Raw genomic sequence first — 25024 nt, forward strand, 5'->3', positions numbered from 1 at the left:
CTATTTAAGAGTAACGATCTGTAATGAGTACCTATTTTTTGTCGAGTTCTTAGATGTATATGCTCTATATATCACAGGTAGGATCCAACCATTCTTAATTATTTTAATTTTTTAAAAAATATATAATTATTTATTTTAGAACTTAGAAAAAAATATTTGTAACTTTTTTATTCAACTTATATTTGAGACAGTTAGACTTGCTAGGAGTCTATTTTTTTAAGCATCGGTCATGGCTCATTTTGGACTGTGACAAAGTGGTAAGAGCTTATGTTAACCTGTGTAATATGGAACAAGTATCATATGGTAGGATTACAATTGTATAAATAGAAGTGCGCCTATTTGTATAAATTGTGACACTATCAAAGGCCTATAGAAATGTCCTCTTTGTCCTCTGTTATTGTTGTCTTCTAATTATTGTAATCATGCGTCCTCTGCTGTTTCTTACTACTCATGTCCTTTTAATTTGTACCCAATTTTGACTTATCTTTTGGTGGATTTTCTCGATCGTGTTTTTGCAATGGTTTCATCTTTTGTTCTGGTTCGTGATTTCTTTTGTAGCTAATTTTAATATTCCTCACTTTTGTGAATTTACGCTTTAATCTTCATCTTCATGTTGTTCTCTATGATTCTTGATGTCAATACCTCATGCATTACTTGAATGATTCGATCGGTGTTTGCTGTGAATAATTATCTAATTCTCTTATAGAACTGTATTTGGATTTATAGATTGCATCGATTTGCTGAGTTTCTGATTAAAATGCTTTGTTCTGAATTTGATAAGCGATATTGAAATTTTTCTTCTTATGTTGATAATCTTTAGAATTATAACCTAATTTTGATTTGTTTTTTATTCTTTCTTTTAAATCAATAATTTTAAAAATTATTATTTAGTTTCTCAAGAAGGACTATATGATGACACATATGAAAAAAGTGGTATTGTTATTTGTTCGATTGGTGATTTTCTTTACTTAAGTATAGTGAATTATATGGGTGATCAATTAGCTAGATCGAAACTCTTTTCCGATCTAGAAGTTTAGTTGTGCTTTTCTAATTTGATGACCTGATTCTATTATGGTTCTTTGTTGCTGAACATGGCTTTTTGTCGTAGAACTATTTCCAGCTTGATAAGTCGAGAGAGATTGTGAACGCTTGTTTTTTGGTTGGTGATTATAAGATGAATTTGATTTTTGGCTAAGATATGAAACTTAAAAATTTTCTTAACCCTTTGTTTTTCTGAATATTTTCTTATTTTCAACCATTGTTCTTATTCTTAGAGATTTAGGAGATTTGTTTTCTTGGTTTGTAGTGTCTTTGTGAGATTGAAATTGTAGATGTTATATATTGAAAAGAATTGTTAGCAATTTTTGACAAAAGGGACTAGATATCCAATTTTTTAAACCTGAATAAATTTTTTGTACGAATTTTTCTCTTTATTACATTCAACTAATTATTATAAACTATGCTTTTTTTATAAACTCCTTAATAACTTCAGTTTTAAATTATTTAATTTCTCAAGGAGACATAATATTTCATAATTCACATTTAATTGGGTTCGTGGAATAAATAGTGTAAGTAAAATTATGCACTAAGGTACTAATTTAATCTATACAATAATGCTTTGAATTAAAATTTACTAGAATTGAAAAGATATTAACTATCTTAGTGCGATAATAGAATTCTTGTGAACTTTCTTGTTTCTAAATTAAAAGCGGGAATCAATATTAAAACAATTTGAGATTTTATTAGGACAATCATAATATATAAAGACTATTTTGGTAACTTTTTCAGTAAGATAGAATTTTTTTATTGGAAGATTAGTAATTTGAAATGTCTTTATTCTCGTAACAAAGTTATTGCTAATTTTATTATTAGTATTATTGAGTATCACTTGAATATTTTTTTACTTTGCATCTTAATCATTAACCTCTATGTCACAGTTATGGAAGCTCAATTCTCTTGCTCTTAGGGGTGGCAAACGGGGAAGTCCATCTCGTCCCGCTTCGCCCCGCCTTACCTAGTGAGGCGATCCTATAATCCTACCCCGTCCCGCCTAATTGCGGGCTAGTGGATTAAACCCGCTAAAATTCCTCTTTTTTTTTAACTATTAACTACTAAATAATATATATAATTTCATAATTATATTAATAAATTTATAATTTTTAAAGACATAAAAAAATTATATTTTTTATTTTCACAAACATTAAAGTCTTTATAATTATAAATATCTAATAAACATAATTATAAACCAAGTTTTCATACAAAACATAATGATAAATATTGCCTCCAAAATGATAAATATTGCCTCCAAAGCAAAATAAACATAATTCAAAATATAATTATAACTATTGTCTCCAAAGCAACATAAACATAATCGAAAATACTCAATTTTTATCTTCATACTCTTGTAAGTTGGGTTGAAAAAAATTAGATTTTAGCAAAACAAAAATACCCTTTTACCAAAAAAAACTAAGCCCGGCAGGAAAGCCCGTCCCATCCCACCCAAATCCGTAGTTTAAGCGGTACGGGTTAGGCAAATTTGGTTCTTTGGCGGTCCCAATTTTTCAGTCCGACCCACCTTTTTTAGCGGGTTATGCGGGTCGGTTCGATGAGTTTAGGCCCGTTTATTACTCCTGTTATGCACTCATTTAAATCTTTAATTATTATATTTCTTAACTCTTTGCGAAGTTGTTAAAATATTTCAGCATTTAGCATTTTGACTTCTATCAAAGTGTATTGTATACGTAAAACATCACCACTACTTTAAATTTTTTTCCTTCCTTTTTCTTTTGAAAATTTTCTTTTACAAAGATTTTACATCTTTCTCCAACCATTAATAATTATATGCTTTGATTTTTATTTTATTTATTTTTATGTATATTAATTTTTTAAGAGTCATTAATATCAGTTGAAAATTGCTGCAAAACAAATATAAAGGGACTAATTTTAAAAATTTCAAAAACTAATGATTTAGATAATTACTCATTATTAAAAAATAATGATATCATCTAAAGGACCTAATATTGTAGTCGGTAAAGGTTGTCAAAAGTCTTAATAAAAATGAATTTATCAAGTTTGAATTATAAATATTTTTTAATCGAGTTTTAAATATTATAACTTTTAAGAGTTTTAAATTGTGTGTGTTAAATATTGACTGTAATATTAACTTTGTAATATTTTTTTGGTATTTGCTATGGTATCTAAAAAGTATTGTTTAACTACTAAAATAGGTAAAATAATTAATTTTAAATTTAAAAATATAAAAATTAAAAACCTTTAAATATTTTAAAATTACTATAAAAAGTAATTTAAACAAAAGTTAAACACTAAACAAAAGGCACCATAAAATTGACCTATTTTTTTTTATGATCAACGGGCTAAAATCCAACGACACTGCACAGAAATTATTTAAAAAAAAGGTGCCCATGGTATCAGACAAAACAAAAAGAAAAACAGGATGATGAATTATAAAAGCAATGACTACTAAATAGTGAATTATGTCTTCTGGTCGTGTTCGTTACCTGGTTATTTCGAGTTGTCGGTGGAAGATGAGCTGGTGAGAGGGAAGTTTCGGACGGTGTGTGGAGCGAGAAAAGCTGTGCGTTGGTGACGTCGGAGGATGGGCAGAGCGGAGGGAGTGGCCACTTGGAAGGACATTCCGACGCTCAAGTCAGAATTCGTACTGAGGGTGACAGAATTAGGTCAGGATGTGACATACTTTGGAAGGAGTGCTGACCTCTCTCCTTATATACCATACTGAGTGGACCTAAAGGTGACCTGGCCTACTGCGCAGGATGCCTTGCGCTGCTCCTGCTCACGTGGAAAAGCGTTGGTGTTTTTAATCGTCGGGTCGAAAATTCGAATCTGATCCTGATGACTCTAACCCGATCGTTTTGGCTAGGTGATTTGGAGTGGTTTCAGATTTATAATGATATTTAATTAAGTCTTCAGATTAAAGATTAAAAAAATGAAATTTAGTATAAAAATACTTAATTCAAGTAACCTTCTGTCTTTCTTTTCTAATCGCATTAGTATATGTGAGACACTTAAAAAAACCTCTTAACCTAAACCACCATGATATAAACTTATCAACTATAGGTCTATAGCCGCCGGCTCTTTGTCTGTTGTACAGAAGTATAAGTAGAGGATTACTTATTTAATTATTTTCATAGGAATCTAAATTTAATTATTAACCGGACCTAATCTAGGGTGATATGAAAATATATATTTTTAATTTTTTTTAAATGAGAATATAAAATATATTTTTTAGTCCTATTTATAAAATATATAATATAGTATAATATTATAATTTATTCTCTTAGCCTCATACAAAACTAAAAAAAAAAAAAATAGATCTTTGACATTTTGTTCTGCATATATTTTTATTAATCATTTAAAAATACTTTTAAGCTTCTCATTTTTTTAAAGTTGGATAGATGAGTAGTGTCTTTGTACAAATGTCTCCGTCAGACTCAATTTTTAAGGAGAGACTAATCTGTCCTACTTTTGTTTTTAAAGAGATGAAGAATTTAAAAGTATTTCTAAATGGTTAGAGACTAAAACGTCCGTAAGACAAAAGGTCAGGGACTTATTTATTATTTTTTTCAAAAAAAAAAAAATTTAGGAGCCAGTACTTTTATTAAAATATTACTTATACTTAGCCATAAAAAAAAGTGAGTAATCCCACACCATTAAAAACACCAATAATAACTAATTGATAGTTACAAATCACAATACCTGGTAACTTCTGACACTCTTAAAAAAAACTCATTATGGTACTATCTAAAAATATGATTTCAAAAAATATTTTTTTTATAAAAATATTAAAAAATTATTAGAATTTATTATTTTTTATTATATTTAATTATTAATATTTAAAACTTAAAAATACAAGATAAAATATATTATTATATTATTAAACAAAAAAATTAAATTAACAAAATTAAATTAATAACTAAATAACAATAAAAAATAATAAATTATTATAATTTTTTAATATTTTTTAACCCAATTTTCATACAATCAGACGTCAGCATTATTCACTGTATCATTTTAAAAGGAGAATATTTTTAAGGGAAAGTATGAGGAGCCAATGAAATATTTATACAATGTATATAATGGAGGTTTATGGAGTATTAGAGATATAATCATTAGTGTTGCATTTTCTCATCAGCTGAAACTTTTGGGATGAGTGGTATTATGACATGGTATTAAAGCACTAGATCCGAAAGGTCAAGAGTTCTATCATTGGTGAATCCAAAAATTAAACTAATTTTTCGAGAAGATGTTTATTATCCCTTGTACTCGGATGGTTATTCTAAATAGTATAGAGGATGTTCATTTCATAACTCAATAGCCATTGTACATATTGTACAAATAGTCCATTGTCTCCCTAACGGGATCCTATTTTTAATCTTAGACGAATAATGAATTTGGTTGTTCACTTCATTTTTGCTTAAGAGATAGGTAAGTAAAATATATCGTTAACTAAATTGTCCAATTATCATTATATATTACTCGCTCACGCGCAGATATTAAAATTAGCTATTAAAATTAATTATAAATATAGAATACAAATTAAAATATAAAATATATATATTTAAAATAAATTATATATATATATAACTGATTTTAATGTCTAACTAATATTCTTGTTTATTAATATACTAATTAAGAAAATGGCTGGAGAATTAACTTTTAGTTAGTCGTTTGTTAACAACATGCCGAATATGGTTTTCTTCCCAGGCGTAGCTAATGTTAGCTAAGGATAATGGAAAAATCTAGGGAACTAATAATTTTGTTGAATTTTAGCCAGCATGTCAGAGGAAGGTGAATTATTGGATGAAATCTCACACTAATCTCACACCATCAAATCATCATTCATCATTGATGGCTAGTTAATAGCTAACAATCACAAAAATTGCTGACCCTAACATTGCTCTAAATAAAATAAGAAGTTTCTAACATCAACTGGATATGCTTTCAATAGTTGATTAAAGTTCATCACATAGTTGTATTTAATTGCTGGAATAAAGGGAATCCCCTAGCTTGTTGCGTTTTATTTTCACCATAACATACAATAGACTAAAAAGATATCTATATTACTATAGCTAGGGTATGATCTTCATGCAGCGCAGTTTGTGAACCCAGAATGTGACCCTTTTGAAGGAGTTGGCGTGGCCAAAGAAACCATATTCCTTACTCTTATTCATGCTAGACACAAGTTGAAAGTCAAAATGTAAGACGACTTTCAAGACTTCATAATATGCAAACTCCTTTAGCTTAGTCTTCACAAGTCCATACTTTTCCACAATCTCATCCCAAATCTCGTCTTTGTCTCTCATAAACTCCACCAAATCAACCCTATCTTCATCATTCTCATCAAACCCAACAAACTCAACATCAAACACCTCACTCAGCAGTTTCCACATTCTCTTCCACGTAAACAAGTCATCATTCGTGCAATTGAACGCTTGATTCTTGGCCTTGTCCGTAACCGCTGCCCACACGTGCTGCTGCGCTAACACCTCCGAGTCTGTCATGTCGCAAAAATGGTCCCACGTGTACCGTGTTCCCGGGTAACGAAACGGCAACCTAAGGTGGCGGCAAACCGCGGCATAAGCCCCAAGCATAACCAGCGTGTTGATTGCACTCCTTGAAGACGCGCCGATTATGATGGAGGAGCGGTGAACGGAGTACGTCAGAGAAGGCGCGTGGGACGCAAGGAGATCCTCCTGAGCGTAGTAGAAGTTCGGGTATGGTAGCCGGGGCATGTCCTCGTGAAACGGGGGATCATGGCTCAAGAGTTGAGTGGACCGGGCCGGGTCAAAAATTGGGCCCATGTAGTGTTTTGTCCCGGTTTGGAGGGTTACGTGGGTGAGGCGGGAAGAAGGGGAAGATTTGAGTGTGGTGAGAACGTTGTGGAGCATGGCTTTGTTGGTGGCAATGTTGGCTTCTTCGTCTTCCTGAAAGTGAAGAGCCACCCAGAAGAGGTGTGTGACCTCGTGGGCTATGGGGGAGAGGCTGGCTTGTGTGGTGACGGCATCGACGGCGTCGAAGCTGATGAAATCATCCACGATGGAAGCAGGAAACCAGGTGGCGGGCGGGGGACGGCGGGCTGCTCCGTAAACCTTCCATGGGCCTCCCTTGCAGTCGGGCTTCTTCAAGGCTTGGGCTATGTTAAACCCAACCATACCTGTGACTCCAACTATAAGCGCTACATAATGTTGGTTCTCCATTCTCTGAATACAAAGGAAGTGAATTATTGATGTTTAATTGTTTACTAGTATTAGTATATCTGAAGCTGATATGCTGAAATTACTCTCTCTATATATATACACTCTCTCCTTCTCAATTATACATTGAAGAAACCAATTTAGATTGGTCGAGTGGTCAGTTCACTCGTCCGCTTAATCAAGTATTGGATGTTCAAATTTTGTTTTGTACACGTAGTAATTCACTGGCTAGCGATAAATTTTTAGATGAAGTTCAAATCCGCTATAGATTAATTCTTGACCTGTCAGGTTGGAGGATAGGACAACCAAATAAATTGTATATTGAAGATTTTTAAAATGATAAGAGAAATATACATATACTTTCCATTAAATTATTAGAGCAAATAATTTTTCTTTCTAAGGTTATGATATTTATTAATAACTTTTAATAGATATTTTTTTTAATTTGGAGTAAAATTTAAATACATAAAAGTAAAAGGTAAATATTATGGTACCTATGATATTGTGCCTAATTTACTAAAAAAGGCAAATACATAATATTTAATAAATTTTAAATATTTTACTTTTTACTTTAAATATTTTATTTTTTATTTTTAAAAATAAGTTAGGCAATTTAGGCACCATAGAAAAAAATACTATAAAATTCACCAAAGTAAAAATATAAAGACTACATCATTTAACTATTTAAGTTATAATTTATTAACTTTTTAATAGATATTTAGAAGATATAAAAAATATAAATTAAATTAAATCAATAAAAATTATTAAACCTGACAAATAATAATTAAACATATCTTTTGTGTTGCATTGCCTCCCACAAAAGAGGTATGTTTCCTAGAGCCACGAAACTTTCACTCACATGCTCTATCGATTATCGAATCTAGCTGACTTGAAAGCATAGATACAATGAATGTGGATGAGTTGCGAACACTTTTTTATTTTTAATATTGGATTAATAATAGTATTTTTTTAAATTGTGATTTATCGTGATATTTTTTTAAAGAGCAATACTAAGAAATTAATAGGGTATTAGCCAAAAATCAGTTAAAATATTTTTGGTAAATCCAAAATTTCTACGAGTTAATATATATGGATGTTTTTTTCTGCTAAGTATTAGAATATTTTTTTTCATACTAAATGAATATTCTTTTATATATTTTTTGAATTTTTTTTATTACAAATATGAATATCTCTATTTCTTTAAAAATTTCATATTTTTTATATTTCTATAATTGTATAGTTTGCAGTCTCTTTAATCATCAAAATAGCACCTAATATCCCAAAACGCAGAGAGAACATTGTAATGATGCTGCTACCATGCGACTACTGTAAAAACCATTGACAATCCAAACTTTACATAATCACCTGCATCATAGTACCCTCCAACCAAATCCACCTTCAAAAGCAAGAACATATATTATGTGCAGCTCTTTTTCAGTCTCTACTTTTCGAAGCATGTGGCCGAACGGTTAATGGTTAACGGTAACTACTGTGGACTGAAAACTGGCACATGTGCCAGGCCGCCGTTGAAACGGTGCTCCGATGAGGCTCCCTCAGGCCTATGCCGGAACTACTCGGTCTTGACGTGTCTGTTCCTGTCGCTGTTGACGCGCCGGCTCCGAGGCCTGAACCCGAGTCCGAACATATGGTTCACGAGCTCCCGATCTGGTAAAGACAGTTCCAGCTGGAAGCGGAAGCGAAAGCGATTGGAGGAGCGGGTGGCGGTGGGGAGATGGAGAGGGCCTGACGGTGAAAAAGATGTCTGTGTGTGATTGTTAGAGGTGGATAGGTTAATGTGAGAGATAAGATGAAAGCTTTTATAGGTTTTAATTAGGTTTAGTTAATCAATTTTAAATTTTTTAAATTTTGAATTTAAAAAATTTAAAATTAATTATTAATATAAACTAATGTGGTTTTGTTTAGTTTTTTGCTGGTAAAATTATCATATACTTTTCCTTTTTTAAAATGTGGAATGAATCGGACGGTCCAATTTTGATACTCGGACCGTCCGATTTGTGTACTCCAAACTTTTAAAATTTTTTAGACACACATCGGAGAGTCCGATTTATGTATCTCCCATAATTTTAAAAAACATAAAAATTATCATATTAAGGTATAACACTCATTCTACTTCCATATCCAAATTTTTTAGTTCATAATTAAATCGATAATTAAATTGATTAAGTTATTGGTTTATTAGTTTATTGATTCAACTGATAAATTATTGGTTAAATTAATAGAATTAATTTTATATAAATAAAAAATATAAAATAATATAAAATTTAAAATTAAAATTTAAAAAATATATATTTTTACTAATATTTAAAAAATAATCAAATTTCAACAAATTGTAATCTAGTAACTATTAAATAAGTATATAAAATTTTAGTATTTTTTCATAATAAAAATTTCTTAATTTTATTTTTCTATTAAAGTAAATAGTTTTTATTTAATAACTAATTAATTAGTTTATATTTATTATATTTATTATATTATTATATAGTATTTATTAAAATATAATATTAATAAATATCATATAATCATAAAAAATAATTATATTATAGTTAATAAAAATGTTTGATATTTTTTTATACATGTTTAATTACATTTATATTAATAATTATGAATAATAAAAAGAGCAATGCTAGGGGGCCAGCAATTTTTGTGATTGTTAGCCATCAATTAGCTATCAATGATGATTTGATGGTGTGAGATTGGTGTGAGATTTCATCCAATGGCTCACCTTCTTCTGCTGGTTATATGCTGGCCAAAATTCAACAAAACTGCTGGTCCCCTAGACTTTTCCTAATAAAAAATATAATTAATTTAAATATAAGTGAGTATAAAATTAAAATGATATCTAAAAAAATTATTGTATATTTTTACTATATAATATTTAACATTTAAAATAATAAGAAATAACAAACTGCTAATGAGTTATAGTTCAAATAGCATAGTCTCTCCATACTTAATTTTAAAATTTTTTCTTGAACGATTCGATTCAATTGAAAGTTTGGTCCAATCGAACCGACTAATTCAGTCCGATTCTTACAATAATTGTTCGAATTGAAAAACTACTTAGCTCTTTTTTTTAGTCATGCTGAAGACTCTTAAAGAAGCCTGGACCTAGAGTATAAAGTTAAGGAAACTATTCTATTTTTTTTATTCATTCAAGTTTTTTAAAAATATGTAATAAAATTTCATTCATCAAAATTGAATAAATGTGATTACAAAATACAAAATTTAAAATTTTTTATATCTTTTACTTTTAAAATTGATAAGTTTACTAAAATAAAATATGCCAAATCATAATTAGGCCTAAAATAAAATAAAATAATATAAGATAAAATAATATAAGATGAGTATTGTTTATATCGAGCCAAAATTAAGATCAGACTCGAATGAATAAGCTCAGTCTATCAAGATCTAAAAAGATCCTTTTTCAGCTGTCCAACATGTGTGAAAAGTAGATCGCTCAATCTATATACCCGATCCTAACTTGCACATCTTAACTGCACCAATATATGTATATAATCTCGCATACCATTTAAAATATGGGATAATAGCTCCCTCTAAACAGTAAGAAGTAACTATCTATCATTATGGATAGAAAAGTTACATGGTGATGGTCAAGCTCTCACTTTTACTATATAAATACTTCATTGCAACACGTATTTCGAACATCCAACTTCATAAAAACCTGTCTCAAATTCTTGCTAATTTAAATATCAGAGTCTCTTGCAGGTATTACCTCCCTCATTCTCACTCAAAGAATTCGGACGGCTTTATCCTATTGAGAAAGATGTCAGATCTCTTATCAGAAGGAGTTTGGACCTCACGTTCAAACTTAAATCATCAGTTTTAGGTGTTGACATCATTGTCGGAAACCCGAAAAGTCTATGCTAAACCATGGCTAAAGCTCATCCAGAAGACAAACGAACTGCATCTAATTCAGAATCTCATAGTCGAGAGTTTTCAAAAAAATGATCGAACACTTTATATATCCCAACATTTAGAAAGGGATAAGGGTCTTGCTAGTGATGGAGGTAGAAACGACTTAAGAGGACGAAGGTTAGGCTCTTATATCCACATGCTTAAAGGATCAAGAAGTAAATAGACAACAAAAATCATCAAAATGGTTCATGATCATGAAAATCATTTAGAGCAATTGGAGATCGAGATAGAATGACATCGTGAAGTGAACTGTCGTTTTTCCATTTTAGTTATTGCCACAACATACTTTTGTAAACTTTTTTGAAGTCCCTTATGTCTTAACTTTTTACGGTATCGTTTTTGCAGAGGAGTGTGATGCCATTAGGAATAGGACAAAAAGAATTTTTTTTTGTATTTTATCAATGAGTAATTTAAAAATATTTGATAACTAAAATAAATTAGTTAAAAACAGTTAGAACGAATTTATTTTATTTAGTATTTATTAATTGTTAAGATAAATTTTAACTATTTTTTTATCTTCCTAGTATTATCATTATCTAAATTAGTCTATTTTTTTATTTTTAATATACACAAAACAATTCTTAACGTTTTCTTCTGTTAAATAATACCATCTTCCTCCATTAGTTACTAACGGTAATTGCTAGCATGAAATATTAAGTCACATACGTAGCTATTAAATATCCATGTGTGTAAGTAGCAGTTCTCAAATAATTTAAAAAATCTCAAAACAATCCCTAAAAAATTTTAAAAATTATAAAACCATCCCTTTGAATATTTTTAATCTTTTCCAAAAGTTCATGTCATTAATATTTTTTATTAGTCAAAATAATAAAATTTTATAAAAATATATAATAAATAAAAAATATAAAAAATAATAAAGTATATATTAAAAATGTTATTTTATTTATTAATACTAAAATATTATAAAAGATATTATTATTTAATTGTTAGCATATGCTATATGGAAGTGATATAGAAATCATAATAATAACAACTCAATCTATGCTAAGATGTCATTACATTATAAAGGCTATTATTTATATATATCTAAATTTTTAAGACATTGACATCTAATAAATTTAGAAAAATTATTCTTAAGTGAAAAAAATCTATTTTTTCTTTGTGTAATTATTAATTGTAGTAACACAAACAATTTTAACTGTAAATTTATTTTATGCAATATTACAATCAATAAATTTTAAAACTTTCTAATAAGAAATATAAACAGATTACTTAGATTTACTAAGATGTTTATTTTAAGTGTTGCAAAATATTAGGAGCTTCACATAAAAAATTTATAAATCATTCACATTGACATTGTGATTGACTAAAACTTACAAATTTAACTTTGTTGAGTTTGCAGCAGAATTTTGACTTCTAATAGATAGAAAGTAATATGAAATCAAACATTACTCACAATAATACACTCGCTATATAATTATTAAAGAGAAAAAAAGAAAGAAAATGAATAATTTCTATGGATGTGAATTCCTTTAATTTTTAATTGAATTAAATACATTTTGATTTCACTCATTTATATAGTTTCCTAACTTCTATAAATAACAAGAGAGCATACTATAAAATAGTTTCCTATAAAAGCTCCTTATAAAATAGTTTCCTATAAAAATTCCTTAACTATACACCATTTTCTCTCTTTCATCCTTTGTCTGCCTCCCTTTGTTTTCTCTCAGTCTTTCTTTTATTCTCACAATTCTCCACCTCGTTCACAATTTCAAATATACTCAAATTTTGGGTGATAAAAGTGTGGTATTCATATCCGTTTGCATTATTTTTATTATGACTGCCTACGTACCCTTGTTCAGGATCAAATCAATCGCAATTCCTCTATTTCTCCATGTAATGTCTAACATGAAGCAATATTGAGTAATTTCAAACAGTGTTGGAACTTGTTTTCTGACACTACTTTAGTCAATATATCAGAAGGATTTTCATCTGTGTGTACTTTTATAAGAGAAATGTTACCTTTCTCTATAACATCGCGCACGAAGTAATATCTTACATCAATATGCTTGGTACGAGCATAATGAATCTAATTTTTAGCCAAATGAATTGCACTTTGACTATCACAACTCAAATTTACGCAATCTTGCTTCAACCCCAAATTATCTAGAAGACTCCTTAGCCACAATGCTTCTTTCACCCCCCTTCTGCTACTGCTGTGTATTCAGCCTCTGTAGTAGATAGTGTAACTGTAGCTTGTAACATTGATCGCCAACTAACTGGAGTACCTTGTATTTTTATATACATAACCAGTCGTAGAACGTCTTCTATCTAGATCACCAGCATAATCAAAATCAACAAAGCAGCTGATTTGACATGATTTTCCACTAAAGCATAAACATGTGTCAATGGTACCCTTCAAGTATCCTAATATCCACTTGACTGCTTCCCAGTATGCCTTACCCAGATTTGCCATGAACCTGCTAACAACACTGACTGCCTGTGAAATATCTGGGCATGTACACACCATAGTATATATTAGGCTACCGACTACACTAGCATAAGGTACATTTTTCATGTAAGCCTTATCCTCTGCTGTTGTGGGAGATTGTTTATCAGAGAGCCTAAAATGTGGAGCCAACGGTGTTATCACCGATTTAGCATTTTTTTCATTTCAAACCTTTCAATGACGCGTTCAATGTATCCTCTTTGGTTTAGGAACAATTTTTGGCTTGATCTCTCTCTTTTAATTTCCATGCCTAATATTTTTCGTGCAGCACCCAAGTCTTTTGTTTCACATTCTTTACCAAGTTGAACCTTTAACATATCTATCTTTACTTTGCTCTTTGAGGCAATAAGCATGTCATCCACATACAATAGAAGATAGATATAATCACTTCTAGAAAGTTTACAAATGTATACACAACAATCATAATTATTTCTGGAAAAACCTTGTTTTAACATAAAGGAGTCAAATCGCTTATACCATTGCCGAGGAGATTGTTTCAATCCATATAGCGATCTCCTCAAGCGACATACCTGACTTTCTTTACCCTCAACCTTGAAACCCTCAGGTTGATACATGTAGTTTTCTTCCTCTAAGTCACCGTGCAAAAATGCAGTCTTCACCTGTAACACCCTAATACTTTTAAACTGAGTTAAGCTTTATTTAAATTATATTTAGTAGCTAATATTCAAAACCTTATGATTTTTTTTAAAACAAATATGAAATATTTTTATAAAATAATTTATATATAAAAATATCGAATAATTAGTTTTTATTAGAATCGTAACTAGTTGAAAAATATAAGTGGATCTGGAAATACTAACATGAAAAACGGGCTTGCTAAACTATGAAGGCACAATAATGACAAGCTTTACTCATATCAAATAATCATAACAAGAAACATCATAGTTACAATTGCAATCACTCAATAAAAATAAAACAAGACACAGAGAAAATTCTAATTTTCTTAATTTGTATAACTATGGCTAAAACAATCGCATATTCTTCCTTCTTAAGGTAAATACTTAATATTTTGTATCTACGTCCTTGATAGCTTGCTTCTAATAGTGCACTTGTCTTTTCACCTCAACTCAACTGAGCAGTGTATTGCTTTGTACTGCATCATTTCTGAAGATGGTATGGAGAGAGGGGTGAGAAACAAAAATTTCTCAGTAGTTTATCTATATGGTGTCATTGTATCCGTCTCCAGCCACTCCGAGTTTTAAAATAAAAACAGTGATAACGCAATATTGTTCAATTATTATTTTCAAAAATCCTTGGTAGTCGGAGTAGTGTGACTTTTAGATGCTTCTCATTTACTTATGTTATGACATGTGTGATGCATACAAAATGCCTATAGGATTAAAACATATAAATATAAGCTCATAAAATTTGGTATGATGTCCTCATAGGCCATAAAACAAGGCAAAATAAATAATAAATAAGAGAATAATAGTAATATTGGCATAGATAAGTCAAATAGAATAGATCTGAATAAAATAAAGATCTTAAATAATATCACCCATCAAATAAAAAAGAACTTTGGATAAAAGAAGGATCTTTGAATGAAATAATAAACATAATCATAAATTAAAAAAGGATAAAAGAAGAACAATCATGATCACACTTTTCATTGTACTTTTCATTACTTTTTCTCGTTGCTTTTATGGAAGGTATTGAGCTCAAACCGGTATAAAATGTGGGAGTCCCTTTCCCTTACCGAAAGTTCTTATCCCAAATGTTTTGGCGCTCGCCTTCCCTTATCGAATGATCATATCGATATCTTGTCTTTAGAGGTCAACTTCCCTTACCGAAGGATCATTTCCTCAGTTCAATTTACAATCAAGATTATTTAGACATACACAAGAAGGGAGTCATATCAACAAAGATATATTATTATATAAAATTGATGGGATAGTCTCCTTCCCTTACCGAAGGTTCTTATCCCAAAAGTTTGCCGATCATCTTTCCTTACTGAAGAATCATCTCGATTCGATCACCTTCCCTTACCAAAGGATCATCTCGATTATTTGGTCTTTTGGGGTCACCATCACTTACCAAAGGATCATTCCCTCAATTCAATAATGCAGATAAGATTGTTATTATAATGCATAATGCGTATGAAGGAAAGAGACATTATATCATGGCATGTAATGCTAACATCTATATCCAAAGCATTTAACATATGACATATAAAAATTAGCATAAAATCCCCTACCTCGAGTAAAGTTCCGATAGGTATTCCGATGCAAATAGATGCGGTTTGTTAGTGAAGAGAGACTTGTTCCATAGCTAGACTTTGTATATATACTAGAATGTTTTGTATAAAAAAGGGAATAGAATGAGGAAGGAAGGATCAAATAGCTCTCAAGTATCTGCAGATTATGTTAGGAGGCATTTAGGTGAAATCTTCAATCTGAATCGTCACTTTTTGAGCCTTATAACTTTTTCTACGTTTGGAATTTGGAAATAGCTATTAGAGGCAAATTTATAGATAATTTAATTATCTTTAAAACGAATCTGAAATGAAGTAAATCGAATAACCATATCATGAGATATTTTTTAAATACTGTTAGTATATCAGGCTGGCTGATAGGAGTGCGATTTTCTACTATGAACTTGTAACAGATTTATCTACCTAATTTAATTTGAATTTGATTTTATACTGAATTTAAGGAATAGAGCTAATATTCTTATCTTTTCATATAACTAAATATCATTCAAAACTAATAAAATGTAGAATTAGTTATGACTATGTTTTAAAAGGTTGTTTATTGTCGGTTAGAGATTTACTACCACTAGTGCTTTCATATGTTTAAATTTTAAATTCAAATCTTAAATTATTACCATTTTAATTAATTAATTAGTTATTAAATAAGGGTTTGATTCAAAAAGTTGGGATGTTACATCATGTCTAGTTGTTCCAACTCAAGATCACCATGAGCGACAAGACTTAAAAGCACCCGTATGGAAGTGTGTTTCACCACAGGAGAAAATATCTCATTGTAATCAACACCTTCTTTCTGTGCAAATCCCTTTGCTACTAACCTAGCTTTGAATCTTGTACCATCTGACTTAGTAGGATCTTCTTTTCTTTTATACACCCACTTACAACTAATTGTAGTCTTTCTCCGGGGCAATGGGACCACATCCCATGTCTTGTTCTTATGAAGAGATTACATCTGTTCCTCCATAGCAACCAACCAACTCTTTATCTTTGTCTTTGATAGCATGTTTGAAGGTGACCAGCTCATCATCCTCCACTAAGAGTGCATAATCTACCAAGTTTACCTGCCCATAATGTCTCAAAGGCTTGTCTGACCCAAATTTCTGAGCAAATTAATAATTCCTCTTTGGCCTAGTATATGCCAAAGAATCATGCTGCTTTCTCGCTGAATTTTCTCAGGATCAACTTCATCCTCTGCGTCATCTCGAGTAGCATTAGGATGCTCCACCTAAACATTACTAGAGTCTATTTATTGGTATTTAGACTCTATCTCCACCACTTGAGTATTTAAAGTTTTTCCAACATTACCATCATCTGGCACCATATCTTTAGACAAGCTACCGTAGATCGTTCATCAAAGTTAACACCCCTGTTAATTACAAACTTAGAATCATTTACACTCCAAATGCGATAGCCTTGAACCCCTCTTGGATACCCCAAAAAGATTGCCTTCTTAGCTCTATCATCAAGCTTATTATCTTTGACATGATAATAGGCTGTGCATCCAAAGACTCTGAGTTTCTCGTAATCTGTTTGTTCTCTTGACCACACCTTATAAGGTGTGTCTCCATCTAGAGAAGAATATGGGGATCGATTCACTATGTAGCAATCTGTAGCAACCGATTCTGCCCACCATTCTTTACCTAACCCGGAATTAGAGCGCATACACCTTGCTTTCTTAAGTAGCGTACGATTCAATCGTTCAGTGACTCCATTCTGTTGTGGTGTTTCTCTAACTCTCTAGTGTCTTGCAATTCCTTCTCGGTCACAGAACTCCTTGAAAGCCCCATCCGTGTACTCTGTACCGTTATTAGATCGTAGAGTTTTCAACTTCCTACCTGTTCAGTTTTCAACCATTGCTCTCCACCGCTTAAAAGTATCGAATACCTCATTATTATGTTTGAGGAAGTAAATCCAAACATACCTGGAATAATCATCAACAAAAGTAATAAAATACCTGGAACCACCCTTGGAAGTAACTTTAATCGAGCCCCAAACATCAGTATGCACGTAGTCTAACAACCCTCTGCTTTTATGCTTACTTGTAGAAAACTTCACCCTATGTGCCTTTCCATACACACAATACTAACAAAATTTCATTTGTGGTTTCTTCATATTCTTCAGCAAACCTTGTCCACAAAGCAATAATAGACCTTTCTCTGACATATGTCCAAGTCGCATGTGCCATATTCTTGTGCAATTTGTTTGATCTCTACTTCCACCGATTCCAACTGCTAACTCACCTGTGATTGTTGTCCCCAAAAGAGAATAAAGATTACCGTGACAAACTCCCTTCATCACTACTAAAGAACCGCGAATAACTTTTAGTACCCTATTTTTTGCAACTATTTTGCAGCCATTTTTCTCCAACAAACCTATGGAGATAAGATTTTTCCGCAAGTCTAGAATATGCCTCACATCCTTTAAGGTTTTTACTCCTCCATCATGCATCTTGATTCTTATAGTACCCAACCCCACAGTTTTACAAGCATGATCATTGTCCATTAAAACTGTGCCACCATTTATGCTTTTATAGGTAGTAAACCACTTCCTATTTGGACACATATGGTGAGAGGCTCCTGAATCAAGAATCTATTTACTGGAGATTTCATAAGATTGTTTTGTTACAGAGTAACAATCGTCTTCATCATTTGAGATGTAGCTTGCTTCTTGCTTTTCTTTTGGATTTTCGTTGTTCTGTTTTTTGAAAGTTATCTTCTTATTTGGACAATTTGCTTTGAAATGTCCAGGCTTACCACATTTAAAGCATTTTCTCTGTTCGTGAGGTCTAGATTTTGGCCTAGACTTTTCACGCTTATTACCTTTTTCTCTTTCATTAGTCCTTCCTCTAGCCACGAATAATCCTTGTGCTTGATCATTATATTCTCTTCCATTTGAAGATGACATTACACTTGTAGAAACCTTACGTAGATCATCCGCTAAAAGTGATACCCTCGTCTCATCCATGGTCAGAGTGTCACCCACCAGCATCAATGTCTGCACTAGATTTTCATAGGACTTCGGTAATGAAAGTAACAATATGAGTGCATGGTCTTCATCGTCAACCTTCACATCTATATCCTTTACGTTTGATATGATCCTATCAAACTTATTGATATATTCTCAGATTGAGGTGCCTTCCTCCATCTTGCATGTATACAATTTGGATTTTAAGTAGATCATGTTAGTTAGAGTCCTCATCATGAAGTTATGCTCTAACTTTGTCCAGACGCCTGCTGTAATTATTCCTTCGTTCACCAAGAAAGCAACATTCCTCTCAAGGCATAAGATTATTGCAGCCCGTGCCTCAAGATATAATTCTTTCCAATCCTCATCTTTCATTCCTTCCGACTTTTTCTCTTTTCCCGTTTGTACCTTGTGTAACTTTTGTGATATAAGCAGATTTTTCATCTGCATCCTCCAATAGAAAAAATCATTTTTTTCATTAAACTTCTCGATTTCATATTTTCCTACTTTGACGTTACTATTAGTAGAAGCCATTATATTCACAATTAAATTTTACCACTAAAATAATGAATAATATAACGTTGGCTCTTGATACCAATTGTTGAGTCTGCAGCAGAATTTTGACTTCTAATAGATAGAAAGTAATATGAAATTGAACATTACTCACAATAATATACTCGCTATATAATTATTAAAAAGAAAAAAGAAAGAAAATGAATAATTGCTATGGATGTGAATTCGTTTAATTTTTAATTGAATTGAATACATTTTGATTTTACTCATTTAGATAGTTTCCTAACTTCTATAAATAACAAGAGAGCATACCATAAAATAGTTTCCTATAAAAGCTCCTTAACTATCCACCATTTCCTCTCTTCCATTATTTGTCTGCCTCTCTTTGTTTTCTCTCTGCCTTTCTTTTATTCTCACAAACTTCATAGATGACTTGGTTCGTATTGCATGCAAGTTCTGAAGTGTTGTCTTCATTATAAGTATTTGCACAAATATTTTTAAGTTGTTTATGTGAAAAATTTATGTTAAATAAGAGTTTTTTTATTTTTTCAAATAATACCAGCTCATATTTTTTTATCATCATTAAAGAATGATAAAAAAATATGGTATTTATAAAGTAAATGAAATTAAATTACTATATATGATGAAAAATAATATATGGGTTTATTTATTTTAAATTATTTATATTTTTTTTGAAAAATAGAGTTTTTTAAAATTAATTTATAATTTATTTTGAAAATATATAAAAAAATCTTTGTGCATAAATAATCAAATTTGAGATATATAAACTGAAAATTTTAAAAATTGAAATTTATTAATTAATTTAAAAATAATTATATATAAATAATTCAAAAGAATTATTTGGATAATTTTAAAAAAATTAGGAACTTTTTAAAATTTTTTGAAAACTGTTTTATACTTAACTCTAAAAATTGATTTGTTCAGATTATACGTGTGGACACTTAACGATTACGTGTACTTAATGTTTTACATCAGCAGTCATTATTATTGATTAAGAGAAAAAGACTATATTCTCTAACAAAAATAAATATTAAAAACTATTTTGTACATTTTAAAAGTTAAAAAATTAAAAAGTCTAATTTTAAATATTTGATTCACTTATTTGAATAATTACTCATTATTAAAAAGTAATGTTAGCGTCTGAGGAACCTAATATTGTAGCAAGTAATGGTTGCAAAAAAAAAAGAAAAACTATAACGAAGTTTAATAAAAATGAATTTTAGTTTTACTTTTAAATATTTTTTTAATTTGAGTTTTAAATTTTTTTATGTTAGTTATTGAATGTAATATTAATTTTGTAATGCTAACTCTTAATATTTTTTATTAAATATATTCTTTTAGAACTTATTTGTTAATGTATTTTAATATAATTAAATACACAATAATCAATTGTGATGGTGATGGAGAAGACCTAGCAGAGGATGTCGTTATTATAGCAGCAGCAACGTACGAGGACAAGAGTGCAGTCGAGGATGATTTCGGCGACGATGCAACACTCGTTGAGGGGCTGGGCAGTGGTGACGTAGATGACGGAACGGAAATTGTCACAAGGGACTGAGTTCGGCGCAGTCGCAGTGGTTCTCTCTCTCTGATTCTGATTTCCGACGGCGACGGCGGCTCAAAGCCTCGCTTGTGCCGTCCCTCTTTTTCCTTTCTTCCTTTTTTTTTCTTCTTCTTCCTTTTTCCTCCTCTTTAACTTCTTCTTTTTCCTTCCTCCTTGTGTAATTTTCTTTTAATTTTCCTTCTTCTTTTTATCCGTTCTCTTTCTTTTTTTTAATTTATGATTTTTTAGGAGTAATTTGATAATTAATTTTAAAATTTAAATAAAAAAGATAATTTTAAAATTAAATTAAATTTTATGGACGATTTTGAATATAAAAAAAATTAAAAACGAAAAAGTTTTTAATCTATACTTTAAGCATTAAAATTGTATTTAATCTTAAAAGATCAGATTCATAACAAATGATGGACAAGTGAGATTTTTAAATGAATATACATAGAGTGATTCTAGATTTATAATAATGTTTAATTAAGTCTTCGGTCAAATAAAAAATTAAAAGAATACACAATTTTAGTATAAAAATACTTATTCGAGTAACCTTTTGCCTTTCTTTTCTAATAATCGCATTAGTATATGTGAGACACTTAAAAAAGTCTCTTATTTTCAACTATACGCCGCCCGCTCTGTCTGTCGCAGAAAAGTAAAAGTAGAGGATTACTTATTTTCATAGGAATCTAAAAAAAATTAAAGAAAATCTAATTTCATTATGGTACTACCTAAAAGCATGGTTTGAGAAAATACTTTTTTAACACAACATTCACACAATCACACCTCAGCATTATTGACTATGTCATTTTAAAAGGAGAACATTTTTAATATTAGAAGATTAATGATGAACTTCGTTTTACTTAATTTTTGCTTAAAAGATAGGTACGTAAAATGTATTCCTAACTAAATTGTCCCATTATCATTATTTATTATAATAAAATTTTATATTCAGGTAACTTAACCAATTAAATTCAATCAAGTTGATATAATATAATAACCTAATTTACTTTCATGCGCTATTTTTTTTAACAACTTTTTGACTTTAACACCCAATTATATATAGCTGTCTTTTTTTTTACGCACCTTTTTCATTATTGTCACTTCTTTTTCTTTTTTTTCTTCTTCATTCTTGTTGTGTAAGTTCTTCTCATTCTCTTCCTTCTTCGTCATTTTTTTCTTTCGTTATTGTAATTACAACCACCACCACCATCTCCTTCTCCTCCTCTTCCTCTCATTTGAATTTTTTCTTCTCCTTCCTTTTCCTCATTTTCCTCTTCCATTATCATCATCATCATCATCATTACTATCATCAACATCATCATCATCATCGTTATTATCATTATCGTTGTCGTTATCGTGTGTTTCCTTCCTTTTCCTCCTTTTCCTCCTTCTCCTCTTCCATCATCATCATCATCATCATCATTGTTATTATCGTTATCACGTGTTTTCTCCTCATCGTCGTTCTTTTATTACTACTATTGTTGCTGCATTTTTTTCTTTTTCTCCTCCTCTTCTTAGTGATTTTTCAACATTATGTGTTTCTTCTTCTTATTTATTTTTTTTATTTTTGTTAAGAGAATAAAATAATAAGAATTATGAGAAGGTAAAACAAGAAATAAAAGATGAAGAAGGAGGAGGAGGAGGAGGAATTTGCTTGTGCGTCGTCATTATTAAGTAATTTCGATGCCTTCTAGATAAAAATAAGGTGCACTTGGTCTGTGCTTATTTTGAACTGAGTTTGTTTGTGTGTCGTAATCAAGGTTGTGAAAATTAGACTGGATCGACTGGATTAACCAAGAACCGGTCATCTGACTGGTCTGTTTGACCCTAGAACCGTCTTGTAAAAAACCGATTAAAAAATCAGTCAGGTTTTAAAAAACCCGATTTTGTAATCCAAATTCAGAAACGGCAGCGTTTTGACTCAAGGTAAAAAAAGAAAAAAGAAAACCCTAAGTCACTAACCCAGTCCACCAATTCCCAAACCCAGCCTCACGAATGTGGAAGGCCTCGCTCTCCTTCTCCTTCTCCCTTCCTAACTCCAACCCTAATTTCCTCCAAGTCTCCAATGAGCAGAAGGAATGCCTCTACCATTCCTACCACTATCGACACCGGCAGTGACCACCAGCGGTTGCCACCTTCGCCACTTGAAGCTTCTGTCATTGTCGTCGTAGGAAGGTTGGTTCGAAGCTTCTGTCATCGTCCACTTCTGTCTTGCCGCGCATCTGTCTCTGCCACTGTGGACTCTAGGCCTTGTTTGCTCTCTGTGCCGCAGTAAGTTCTTCAAATTTTCAATTATTTTTTTATTTTGTTAATTATATGAATTAATACAGTGAGTTCTTTATTTAGTTTTTGTTTTTCAGTTAATTTTTTTATTTTATTAATTATGTGAATTAATCATTCTAAATTGTTGATACTAAATAGAATTTTGATATAATTTTTAAAAGGATTAATTACTCTATTGGTCCCTATAGTTTTGCAAAATTTTCAATTAGGTTCTTATACTTTTTTTTCCTTTTAATTAATTCCTTACACCAAATTTTATTTTTAATTGGATCTTTATACTTTTTTTTCCTTTTATTTGAGTCCTTACACCAATTTTTTTCTTAATTAGGTCCCTATATATTAAACCAATTACTGTTAAGAGGGACCTAATTGAAAAAAAAAATTTGGTGCAGAGATCCAATTTAAAGGAAATAAAGTATAGGGACCTAATTGAAAATTTCGCAAAACTATAAGGACCAACAGAGTAATTAAACCTTTTTAAAAATAGTGATAACTGATAAGTTCAATCTTGGATTCTGGATTTTGATGGTTGAGGTTTTATTTTGTTAATTTGACTGATTCTAAGTTGTTGATTTTTCTATTTTTGTTCATGTTTGTTTATTTTGTTAAATTTTGATGGATGATGGTTGCTGGTGTTGTTAAATTTTCCAAAATAATTTTACTATTCTGAGTTGCTAATTTTTTGAAATAATTTTGTGTTTTGATTGGAATTATTGCCGATGCAATTCTGAATTTAGTTTAGGTGCTAAATTTGAATTTTTGTTTCTGTTGCGGCCTAGCCCAAACAGATTGCGGGCTGACCCGACCCGAACGGTCGAGTGCAAGCCGCTTAACCACCGACCCGAACACGCGTCCTTGGCAGCTCATCACTACAGCTGTATAAGGAAGCTTCGAGAAAGGTGAGTCTTCTCTTGTAGGACCCACTTCTGACACAGTATATATGAGGAGGGTCCTACCCCTCCCCCACGGTACGACACACATCATTTATCCCTTTTTTACCTGCACACTCAACTGACTAGAGCGTCGGAGTGTCTTTACAGGTGACACCCCCTCCACATGAAGAGCTCGGGACGTCGGCTACTCCAGTTTCACCCTCGCGACTCGGTTCCAGACCACACCCCACCTATCAACCCGAGGATCCCTCTGAACCGTTCGGTACTCGACATACCGAACATTGGCGCCGTCTGTGGAAAACAATTGCCTAAATGGACATCGTACAGGGTCTAGGGGACCATGGTCGCGGAGCGGGCCCTGAGGGGGCAGCCTCCATCGCTTCTCCCCGGGAGCGGACGAGGTCCCCCCCGCGACGTTCTGAGCCGGCTACAAGATCCCAGGAGAGATGCCTCTTCGGGGGAACAAGCAACAACAACACCAGGATGATACATGAATTGCGTCATAGAATGCATAACCTGGAACGCCAGCTGGCAGATCAAGAACGCCATCGACGAATGCCCGAGCTAAGCGATTCCCATTCTCCGGTGACACGGGGAAGAACTCCTTAGAGAAGTCATCCCTGACGTACACGTAGCCCATGATCTGAATCCAAGAGCACCTGGGAGGGATTGGAGCGCCTAAGAATACGTCGGGACCACTTGATATACTCCCGACTTGAAAGGAGTGCTACTGAGCAAGACCAAGAAGACGAAAGAGAAAGGCCAAGGAGAACACACCGGCCCATGATAATGGGCGAGACCCCCTTTCATCGTTCCATTCTCGAGGTCTGGCTACCAAAGCACTTTGATAAGCCGACGGACATGAGGTATGACGGAACCCAAGACCCATAGGAACACCTCACGGCCTTCAAGGCCAGG

At 31.6% G+C, this 25024-nt stretch overlaps 1 protein-coding gene across 1 annotated transcript; it reads right to left on the minus strand.

The window, feature by feature from the left end:
• Positions 1–5954: 5954 nt before the first annotated feature.
• Positions 5955–7296, minus strand: LOC112703406 (3-oxo-Delta(4,5)-steroid 5-beta-reductase-like). Its single transcript, XM_025754837.3, has one exon. The coding sequence runs from the start codon at positions 7233–7235 to the stop codon at positions 6108–6110; it is 1128 nt and encodes a 375-aa protein (XP_025610622.1). The 5' UTR covers positions 7236–7296; the 3' UTR covers positions 5955–6107.
• Between the last annotated feature and the right edge of the window lie 17728 nt (positions 7297–25024).

Source organism: Arachis hypogaea, chromosome 1 (genome assembly GCF_003086295.3).
Source record: "Arachis hypogaea cultivar Tifrunner chromosome 1, arahy.Tifrunner.gnm2.J5K5, whole genome shotgun sequence".
NCBI classification, from domain to species: Eukaryota; Viridiplantae; Streptophyta; class Magnoliopsida; order Fabales; family Fabaceae; genus Arachis; species Arachis hypogaea.

What these genes read in the sequence shown, in the direction of transcription:
- LOC112703406 (XM_025754837.3), bottom strand. Translation starts at nt 7,235, where the DNA reads ATGGAGAACCAACATTATGTAGCGCTTATAGTTGGAGTCACAGGTATG.